The sequence below is a fragment of the Mytilus galloprovincialis genome, chromosome 6 (assembly GCF_965363235.1).
Source record: "Mytilus galloprovincialis chromosome 6, xbMytGall1.hap1.1, whole genome shotgun sequence".
Classification (NCBI taxonomy): Eukaryota; Metazoa; Mollusca; class Bivalvia; order Mytilida; family Mytilidae; genus Mytilus; species Mytilus galloprovincialis.
Genome location: NC_134843.1, coordinates 92,146,690 through 92,158,415, shown reverse-complemented (window position 1 = coordinate 92,158,415; position 11,726 = coordinate 92,146,690). Strand labels below are relative to the sequence as shown.

Below are 11,726 nucleotides of genomic sequence, written 5' to 3'. Positions count from 1 at the left end.
ACGACATGTGATCAGGATAGACAAAAGAGATTTGTATGCGGACAGGAATACGGTTTTACTCCCGCCATATGCTGATCCTGTATTATGTCAGGGTATCTGATTCACCTATTGTTTGATGTTTTGTCTAATTTTCTAGAGAATCAAATTTTGTGGTTGGTGTGACCTGGTGATCTGTCGATTTTGTCTTTTGTCATTCTGATTATCCTTTTAATTTATAATTATATACCAATAATAATTCAAAAAACATTACAGAATGCGTAAAAGATTTTAATTATAAGGTTTCGGAAAAATATAAAAGAGAGTAACCATTTTATGTCCAGCCGTCAGGTTTTAACAAACCATTTTGTACACTGCTTGCTTATTCTACAATATAAAATATATATTATTAAGATTTAATCGAAATGTATAAAAATATGTGTGTGAGACAAATCTGTAGAAAATTCCATGTTTGATATACATATTAGATCTTGATTTCAGTGTATAAGACTTGAAGTTTTATGATTAAACATATGTCGTATTGAACAATAGTATTTCCTATTGGCATATAGTGTGTAGTCGTTATGGGAACATTTTTGTCGAGAACAACTTTTCATCGGTATGATATGTCCCATAATGGTCTTGTGCTGTATGCTTTATAAAATTTTAAAAAGCATGATTGTTGGTCGTGTTTCTCGAACTATTTTATGTATGTTTATTTTTATTTTACCGTTTTTGTTACTTTTCGTACGTGTATAGTTTTGTGAGAATACACTACTGGTTTTTTTTATAATTTCTGTATAAAAGAGGGGCGAAAGATACCAGAGGGACAATCTAACACATAGATTGAAAATAAACTGGCAATGCCATGGCTAAAAATTAAAAAGACAAACAGACAAATTCCCCTCTTCATCCTGATATCTTAATTAAATCAAACCTGATTTGTCTTACGTGTATCTAAATAATAATATTCAAGAAAAAGTACATGAAATGAATTGCCTAATAACGATAGTAATAAACTCAAAAGAAATAAAATAAAATCCAAATAAGTCATTTAGAACATATTCGAATGTTTTTTTTTTCTGTAGATAATGTACAAATGCATATAGGGTAAAAATTGGTAAAGGCAGAAAGAATGCAAAATGACTTTAAAACCCAAATTACCTTTCTATTTACAGCCGCCGGATGTTCCTGATGATTCATTGTCAGTGCTGGCTGGTGTGCCTTGTTCATAAGGTTTCACACCATTGTAATTACCGCTGCAAAATTAAGGAATTGTTACAAAGCTACTTTTTACCAAGTTTGAACTATATAAGATTAAGAAATCGATCAAGAAAAATCCATCTACATTATATGTACTTGCTTTTTGGCGTAGATTGTTAATTAAACAACTATTTGAAAATCTGTAAATCCCCATTTGCCAATGTTGACAACACATGTTTATTAATTTATTTCTTAATTTGTTACTTTCAACGAAATCAAGTGTTTCCCACTCAGAGACGGATGGTACAATTTTAACTTTTTTTTTTATTTCAGTTGCTCATTAAAAATGGGTAACAATTTATGTTTTTGAGGTAATTGGAATGACATTGAAATGATACAAATATTTAATAAGGGCTAAATGTGATACTGAGTGTCATGGTATGCAAAAATACTTCACACGTATACAAAAATGCATAGTAACACTTAATAGTATGTAAAGGATATGTAAATTATATGTCTATGAACATTGTTATCTAAATAAATCGTAAAACTCACCCTGGTCCATAGTTGCATACTACAAATTTCACATTCTGGAAGTAAGAAGGTAAATTGGTCATCGATGCACAACTTCCTACGGCACACCCAAGTTTGGTACTATCAGCCCAGACAACCTGTTGACGAAATATCAAGGAAATTTATCAATTCGATTAGTACAACATATATAACACCGTACCTGTCCATTGAAAGACGAGACCAAATTTAAAAATTATTTATATGCGGTACAAGATATAAACTGGAATTATGGGCGTGCATGTTTCTAATCCCTTTTGGGGTAATGTGTCTGGATCAATTACTGTTTTTTATAAATAAAAAAGAAAGCAATTTTCCTTCACTTTGTAACGATGAACTCGTTTCCTTTGTGGCATATCCTCTGACCTTCTTTTAATTTCATAATTTGTCATTAGCAGCAAATTTTGACGGTCTCGTAACAGGCAATTATATATCAGCAACTAAATCACTTTTCTTCTTGTTGTCACATTTTTCAAATCTTTCCATTGAAGTCCAATAGAAACCCAGGTTCAATGCCTTAAGCGTGCAATATAATATCACAATTGCTTCTGTCCTTTAAAGGTAGGAATACAATATTCATTGATACTTAATTCTCACCTGTGTATAGTGTCCACAAACACCACTGCATGAGTTGGAAGCATAATCGTAGTCTTTCTTTTCATTATCCCATGATGCAACACCTTTCTCCAGATATCCATAGGAACCTATTAACAAATTCATGAATATAATTACAGCAGATTCCATTGAGTTTGTAGGCAATTGTAATATCTTTGGTTAGCTTGCTTGCTAGCTGAACCGTGAAGTCATTATTAGGTAAGATAAACTACCCTCCTTTCAGAGTAGACTAGTCCGACAGAGTATTTACTTACTTATCTATCTGTCTGTAGGACTATGCTACTTCGAAAGAAAGGTAGTTTACCTTACCTAATAATGACTTCATGGTCCAGCTAGCAAGCAAGCTAACCAAATATATTACCTTTGCCTACACACTCAATGGAATCGACTGTTACTCATTATTGGATCTGTTTATAATTGTAAACTGTGTGTTGCCCTCTTGATGCGGCTAGTTTCATTGTGTCTTTGGATGGCTGTGTAATAGATTATCATCATAGATGTATACTCGCGAAGAGGATACATTAATGATATACGGATGATACCGCCGGGCATCGATATGCTTCTCTCAGGGACACATAATCGGACCCATATTTGTTGGTAATTAAATAAAATATGAATCGGATTTCATTCATCGGTTAATAAGTACATAGTTTCATTATAATACGTTATTATGATTGGCTACACTGCAATCACGCGTTATTCCTTATGCAACTTCAATACACAATAACATTTATCATTCATGATGACACGAGCTCCCACAATAAAGTGCACAGGTACATTAAATAAAAACTTGATAATCGTGTTATCGTGATCTTCCCTAAAAAATGTAATTATAAGTATTGAATGCTTCTTTTCGTAACTTCATAGGGGTGTAAAAGCGTTGACTCTCAACTACATCTATCGAATCGGAACTTGTTTTGGTTGTTTGCAGCAACATTTGTCCAAAATTCAAATTCATAACTTTTGTTGAATTTTGGATCTCTTGTAAGTAAAGAAACATATTGATTCAAATATGACAGATAAGTCACATACCTGTTTTGTATTTATATATTTAAATGCTTCAAGGATTGAAACTTCTAGTGCTTTTGGTTTAATTCAAAACTGCCAAAACGTTCTCATTATGATATTTGTCATTAATACTTAGAGAATTGTAAATGAGGAAAGTCTTCACATTCAAAGGTTAAGTATGATGCACAATGCCCCCCCCCCCCCCCCAACAAAAAAAAACCCAAACAATGGATAGGCTTTTGAACGTTAATAATTGACTTACTTGTTGTAACGTACAAATTTTCACCGACGTAGTAGAAGCTGCTAGCCTGTGATGACCTTGCACTATTGTGACTCCAGACACATTTATTAGCGTAGGTCTGGGCTACAGAAGCCAGTTCATTGCTCCAGGTCTACACGGGAAATGATAAAGGCGAAACAGTCAATGTTAAATATAAATTAACAAATTTAAACAAAATATTGATTGAATGAAGTTATTGATATACAATTACCTGTATCAGTCTTTTATGTATGTAGATAAAGAATTACGAAATTTGTGCAATTTTGAACATATATGAATAACATAAAATGTGGGGTATATTATTAAAGTGAGATCCTCTTTTATTTGATCATCTCTTCAATGTTAGTATTAGATTTAGAATTTTAAATGGTTCAGTGTTAATTTCTACTAAATGCTTCTAATTCTGTTTGTTCCTCCTGAAAGTTAATTTTGCATTTTAAATTTTAATGTAACTTTTGGATTAGCATTCTTGTGAAAACAAATTTTACTATTTATATATTTTAATTAAACACCTATAGAAAAAGTCGTGATTCGATATGTTACCGATTTTTGTGCGCATGATATATTTTCTGTGATCGTTTAAATCAGGTATCACACCAGAAACCAAGTTTGGAAAGTCAAACTATAAAACATTTGAGGACACCCAACCATAAATAATAATTTAAAACATATAAAGCCAACTAGAGATAGTTAGTCTCAGTTTAAATAGATCACATACTAATTAATTTGAGTTATACAACCAAAGTGTACTGAAGCACTAACTTTTTGCATCAGTGAAGATTGACATCCAACAAGCATTGGTAATGATCACGTGGTAGTAATATAAACTTACGAAACATTTTTTTTTTTCTAAATGGTATTGGTGTGTTAACTTAGTCGATTAACTCTTCAAATTAATAAATGTGCAGAGTACTTATCTGTAAAGTTTGTGAGTCAGCGACCCATTTTACACATTAATAATTTCTAAAAAAAAAAGTGTTATTCCTTATAATTTTTATCCCAAACTGATTTCCCCATTTCTTTCAATTTCAACTTTCCTGGAGCTTCAGGATTCAATGCATGTTTATTGGTCATGATATACATCACAGTAAAATGGTAAAGAGAATGTTTAATCTATACTCCAAAATTTAATTGTTCGGCTAATTTTAAATAAGAACGATATATATCTCATATAATTTATTGTCTTTAGTGATCTTTAGTGTTGTTGTTTTTATCAGAAGACTTGTAGCCAATATTTTTTAATAGAAAATAAATACAGAATTTAAATTGATTTTGAAACTATAAATAAGTTGTTGATATTTACCATTTGCTGCATGTTAGAAGCTGTTGGTTGCACATTGTTACGAGCATCGTTGTGGAGCTGGAGAATTGTGTCTCTTTCTGAGGTAGACAAATAACTTCCTGTTCCTCTTGTAGCCACTCCCAACCCTTTCAAACTTAGCTCCTTTTCACCGGCAAACAGGTTGCGTAGTTTCTCCTCAAGTTCTACGGGTGAACTGAAAGCAACAGCAACACAAGCAGTCAGAAGAATTACTTGGAGATTCATTTTCAGTTGGTAACGGAATAGATTCCAAACTGAAGTTTAGAACTAATACCTGATGATTTTATACAAAAATTGTCGGTCGGTTATGACGCATGTTTGGTCATTACTGTTAATTTGTATTTATGCTACTAATTCTGTTTGTTCCTTCTGAAAGTTAAATTTGCTTTCAAAATTCGAATGTAAATTTTGGATTAGCATACACGTAAAATTTGGATTAGCATACACGTAAAAACAAACTAAATTATTTATTTATTTTAATTTTCTTAAACTTACTTCTAGTCTTCTTGTCTGAAGAAATATTTTATGAAATGTATATTAAAAGTACATGTAGTATGTTAATTTAATCACATTTTATTTTTTCAAATTTGTCTTCTTACGTGGTTCATCCCAGACAAAAGTAAAATCACAGAATACTAAAACCCGAGGAAAATTCAAAACGGAAAGTCCCTAATCAAATGGCACAATCCAAAGCTCAAACACATTAAACGAATGTATAACTGGCATATTCTTGATTTGGTACAGGCATTTTCTTATGTAGAAAATGGTGGATTAAACCGGTTTTAAAGCTAGCTAAACCTCTCACTTGTATGACAGTCGCATCAAATTTCATTATATTGACAACGATGTGTGAACAAAACAAATAGACACAATAGGAAGAAATGTCACAAATAGAGGAACAACAGCAACACGAACCCCACTAAACACTGGGGATGATCTCAGATGTTTCGGAATTGTAAGCAGATCCTGCTCCACATGTGGCACCCGTCGTGTTGCTCATGTTATTACAAAGCCGGTAAATAGTCTAATTCGGTAGGTCACATCGTGAAAAAGGAACGGGATTGTAGTTAGACATAAGGAACATATCCGATATCATCTGTGAAACGGATATCCATAACGGTCCCAAAACGTGCTAAATAGGGCAACATGTAAAAACAAATTATCGATGATAAAATAATAATGAGAAGATTTGTTTTTGTAGATGGGCGTTTGAATTGTTTTACATTTGTTGTTTATAGCTGACCATTCGTTGTATGTTTTTTTTTCTCAATGTGGAAGGTTTAACAGTGACCACTTATAAACTTTTTTTCATATTACGGACTTTTGAAAGGCGTATATCATTTTTCGCCAGGCGACATTATTGCAAATTCAAATTGAGGGGGAACAAATCTGTTTTCCGATAATTTTGTAATGAAAAAAAAAAAACCAACATATAACAGTAAAATTTTAGTATTGCTTACACCCACGTCATTTGAATCTGATGGACGGTTGTCTCGATAGTAATCATAGTTTTACCAAATCTTTATTTTCTTTTAATAAAACAAACACGAATGAAACAATGAGCGATTAGTAATTTACATCATCTTTAACATGCATTTTACTTTACTTGAATGCTTATTAATTCGGTGCATTACATTTGCGAGCATTAATGCATTCATGACAGTTGTTATCCATTCGTTTGATGTGTTTGGACTTTTGATTTTGCCTTTTGATTTTTGATTTTCCTTTTTGAATTTTCCTCGGAGTTCAGTATTTTTGTGTTTTTACTTATTACCATAATATAACATTTGCGCGCAAAATCAGTACGTTTGCAAGTTCCTTTTGATTACATTTGAGCGCATTTATTTTACAGGTAAAAACAGGTAAATGAAGGTGAATTAGGTAGATTAATTTAATATTACTAGCAGTTATGTTGGTTGTTGTTTTTCTTTCTTTCTTTGCAACAACACTGATGATCAACCTCTCAAGTTTTCTAGAATCGGACTCGTGTATATGTTCACAGTTACCATTTAGAACGGATGTTGAATGCTCATCAGTGTTTACCATGACTTCAGTGTTCTGTCGAATCGGAAAGTAAATCCATCGTGCACTAAACAGTTTTCCCCTACTTGTTTCTTACATACGAAACTCAATGTTTGAGCCTTTCATGCTAACTTAAATTATTTACGAATTTAAACGAGATCCCTATGGTAAAATTAGGAAACTGAATATTCACTCTGAAATATTCGCAATATAGTTATATGTGTGCCTGTTTAAAATTCTCTACGCAAAGTATATGATTTAGATTAAACAAATATTTTCAAAATTAGTAATTCATGTTCATATTTATTACGACAAATAATAATATGTAGGCATATTTATGTATTACTTTTATTTTTAATTTATTAACGATTAAATGAATACGTAGATGTATGATCAAAAGCTGCGCGCAAACGTAAAAAAATAATAATCCCCAAATGCGCGATTAGTAATGCGCCCCATGTGTTGCTCGTCGCGTTAATCGAGATAACGTGATTTCGTCCAAATAAACTGACTTGAAATAAATAACCATAATTACTCATATATGTTCAATAGATGAATGTTTGATAAAGATACGACAGATTTAAAAATAACTAAACCAAATAAATATCGAAATGGGGTTATTTACTAAATTAAATATAGACTAATAGGTGGGTATAATTATGTGTAAACTGTAATTAAAAGTGTTACACATTAGCTTTGATTTTATTTTGTTAAATAAATATTTGGAAACATTACTATAATTAACTAAACATGAAGCATTCACAACCCTTACTATGACAACGATATAATAATTGGTTGACATTCTATGCTTTAATTTAAAGGGGCACTAGCTACGAGATATATAAAAATCTAAAGTATGATTTGTTGTAGTTCAATTAATAATAAATAAAATATGAGAATTTGTCAAATCCGTGACCATGAATTTGACAGCTAGTGCCCTTTAAATCTAAAAAAAATATGTCACATTTTGACAATAAGTGACTAGTGGATCAGTACTGTCATTGAAAAGTCTGCGTCGGCATCTTTTGGGGAAAATATAAATTCATTGAGTGCCTTCAAAAAGCAAAATTTATATGTAAAAAGAAAAATATCATGTTTTAACGTCATTCAAACTTGTAAATGTGATCAATATGTCAGCATATATAACTAGAGGTTCTAAAAAGCATGTGTCGCTTACCATGGTCAATATGTCAGCATATATAACTAGAGGTTCATAAAAGTGTCGCTTACCATGGTCAATGTGCATATTTAACAACACTCTCCAACCTTGAAGACGAGAAGAAAAATCATGATCTTCCTGTTAATGTATTTTATAAATTTTCTCTCAATCTTCTTTAATTTTTGCTCAAAACAAAAGAGGATAAAAAATACCCATTTAAGAACAATCACTCCTGTAAAGAGTGATATAACTATATCGGCAAGCTTTAAAAGATATAGCCTTGCTGATCGTTTTGGTTACTTGACATTAAGGTAAAAAGGACATATTTTTTTTCTGAGACAAGTGCCTATGAGTAAAGCACTAACTTAAATTTTTCTCTGATCAAAATCGCATTAACACGATATTAGTGGCCAAAACGGAATTTCAGAATTTAAAGATAATTAAAAATTTGGAACATCATATACTAATATTTATTCAACCGTTGAATAAATGTTTGATAAACTAAAGATACTATTACAATTACATGTAAGTTATGAACAAAATAAATATCGAGCTGAGGTTATTTACTTGTAAATGAAAATAAACTATAATAAGAAGTGTTACACATCGGCATAAAACTTTGATTTGTTAGATTAGTATTTGGACACATTACTATAATTAACCTCAAATCAAATATTGACATCTGATTCTCCACCAAAGAAACAATTTTGGCTGACGTGTAATTTTTAAACTAAATTTTTAATGATCAGGTTCAACATATACACAAATCGATCCGTACTGTAAAAGACAAAAGAGCATCAGACGGAATATGAATACGTATGCTACACCGACAAGTTGTATGTACCTCTCCGTCCTTTATGACAAATATGTCCCCGCAGATAAGGCCTCAAACACCATCGTATTTTATGTAAATCACATAACATGAACTGCTTGATAGCGAAATTAATCCTTGAGTAAGCATAGCTATTAGGTCTGTTTTATGTTTTTTGGGGAGTTTCAACCATAGACGAAGAACTTTATCTATTATCACTGATCATCACTATATTGGATATACATGTTGTTACGGCCAGAAATCGCCTTTACATTGTAGCCAACAAAAGACACAAATCAATAATAAAATTTAACAATATTTATTATACAAAAGTTTACAAGAAGTATTACACAAATATTACTGTCAACTTAACTGTCAAAATATGAGTCCATAATTACATTTTTGTTAACATTAGGTGGTCTTATTATGGCCTTTTCTGAGCTACCAGGACCTTCAATGTCGGCTAGGAAAGTGTCAGAAAGGTCCATGTAATCAAACTGGTTTTCTTGCAAATCCTCATCTTGTTGTTTTCTAGCCATCGCCCTAGTGACAACACAAGCTGGATACAATTCAGCATCATCTTCAGGTGATTTAACATCCACCACTGGTTCACTGGTAACAATTGGTTCAGCAACCACTTTGTTCCTAGCTAGATCATTTCCTAGCAATAATGTAACACCCTCAACAGGGAGATTAGGACGAACACCCACAATAACTGGTCCAGTTATCAAATCTGACTTCAGATAAATACGATGGAGAGGAACATCTATACAACCTAACTCTACACCTTGTAACAAAACGGAGGCACCAACAGAAGTCTTCTCGGACAAAGGCAACACACCTTCTAACAATAAAGACTGAGAAGCTCCAGTGTCCCGTAAAATCTTAATAGGCTGAAGAGTGGTATCATCAACAATAGAAACAAACCCATCAGACATAAAGGGTTTATATTCCTCCATGTAATCACAAAAACTGGACTTAAAAGCCTGACTCGCAGGACATTCTAACGTACTGGTAATATAAGGTGTTGTACAAGCACTGGACTTCGGCTTATTATCTCGTTCATTCTTCTTCTGGAGTCTAAAACAGTCAGCCATCAGGTGACCATTTTTCTTACAATAAGCACAAATCAGTGACTTCTTCTCAAAAGTATCAAATTTTGGACTAGACATATTATAACTGGACTGACTCTTATTCTGTGCAACAGGCTTACTATCACGCTCAGTGCTTTGATTTTTGTAATTTCCACTTGAAGTATTAACATTTTGACTCTTGAAACTTCTTTTATGTGAAAGGGTATAATTATCTGAAATTACAGCTGCATCATGTATTGTCCCAACAGTTTTGTCGTCTAAATGTGTTTTTAAGTCTAAATGAACACATTGTTTGAACTCTTCTAATAACATCAATTGTCTTAGGTTATCAAAATTGTTATCTGTTTTCTTTGAAGTAAGCCATTTATCAAATAGATCTTCTTTTTCCCGAGCAAATTCCACATAGGTTTGCGAATCAAACTTTTTATAAGATCTAAATTTCTGTCTATATGCTTCTGGTACTAGCTCATAAGCTTTCAAAACTTCCTGTTTCACCGTGTCATAATCAGAACTATTTTCTGATGGAAGTGCGGAGTATATTTCAGCGGCCTTGCCCTCCAAAACACTTTGTAGCATTGTAGTCCAATATGGCTTTGGCCAATTCAAATTATGAGCAATTTTCTCAAACTGTGGAAAATATTTATCGACTGTTTTTTCACAAAATCTGGGAACCAAACGTATATTTTTTGCTGCATCAAAATATTCTGATTTCTGCTGGACTTTAGTGTTGCTTTCTTCCTTGACCATTTCAATTTTCATTTTCTCCATCTCTAGCCTTTCCTTCATTTCAAGTTCTTTTAATTTAAATTCATCTTCTTTTTCTTTTTTATCCATTTCCAACCTTTCCTTCATTTCCAGTTCTGCCTGTTTTAATTGATGTTCATCTTGTTTTAATTTAAGTTCATCTTCTTTTCTTTTCTCCATCTCCTTCAATTCCAGTTCTTTTAATTTGAGTTCATGTTCTAATTCAAGCTGTTTTAATTTAAAGGCGTCAATATTTTCGACCTTAAGTTCAAGAGCCTCTTCACCTAAAATTTCTGCGTCAACTAATTTGTCTATAACCAAATTTTTTATAATTTGTTTTCTCATAGATACTTTAAAATCTAATTTCAGATGTTTAGCAAGCAACACTAATTCCTCTTTCTTTAAATTATCAAACCCCTCCAGGTCTGGCGTTTTCAAAAATTTACCGGCATCAAATGCCATTTTGTAGAATTTTGTTGGCTAGTTATAATAAAAATATTGAATAAATTTTGAATAAGATATTTTCGTTATCCCGGACGAGCCCCCAATTTCTGTTACGGCCAGAAATCGCCTTTAAATTGTAGCCAACAAAAGACACAAATCAATAATAAAATTTAACAATATTTATTATACAAAAGTTTACAAGAAGTATTACACAAATATTACTGTCAACTTAACTGTCAAAATATGAGTCCAATCTTTTATCTTTATCTGTATCCGGATATCTTTCGGAATCCAATCTGAATATTACGTTCACTACTAAGGTCACAATCCAGTATGATGTTGTTTGTAGAATAAAAATGTCAATCCAAATGCTATGAATATTAATGTCTATCGATGTCTAAGTCCAAATCCAAGAGTCAGCGTTTAACTTTAGTGTCTGCATATATATAATTGTCAAGGAAAATTCTAGAACAATCTAT

The 11,726-nt window shown here is 32.1% G+C and overlaps 1 protein-coding gene across 1 annotated transcript; it reads right to left on the bottom strand.

Annotated features, from left to right (window-relative positions):
* Positions 1-251: 251 nt before the first annotated feature.
* On the bottom strand, positions 252-5,234 carry LOC143080714 (GLIPR1-like protein 1). Its single transcript, XM_076256711.1, has 6 exons — positions 4,956-5,234; positions 3,635-3,764; positions 2,347-2,453; positions 1,735-1,850; positions 1,141-1,235; positions 252-363 (listed from the first exon to the last, which is right to left on the bottom strand). The coding sequence occupies exons 1-5, from the start codon at positions 5,196-5,198 to the stop codon at positions 1,145-1,147; spliced, it is 687 nt and encodes a 228-aa protein (XP_076112826.1). The 5' UTR covers positions 5,199-5,234; the 3' UTR covers positions 252-363; positions 1,141-1,144.
* Between the last annotated feature and the right edge of the window lie 6,492 nt (positions 5,235-11,726).

Bases quoted from the DNA above. Each gene is read 5' to 3' on its own strand.
- LOC143080714 (XM_076256711.1), bottom strand. From the start codon at position 5,198: ATGAATCTCCAAGTAATTCTTCTGACTGCTTGTGTTGCTGTTGCTTTC. The intron at 3,765-4,955 runs GTAAATATCAAC...TTTCCCGTGTAG, and splicing joins CTTCTAACATGCAGCAAATG to ACCTGGAGCAATGAACTGGC. The intron at 2,454-3,634 runs GTAAGTCAATTA...ATTTGTTAATAG, and splicing joins AAATTTGTACGTTACAACAA to GTTCCTATGGATATCTGGAG.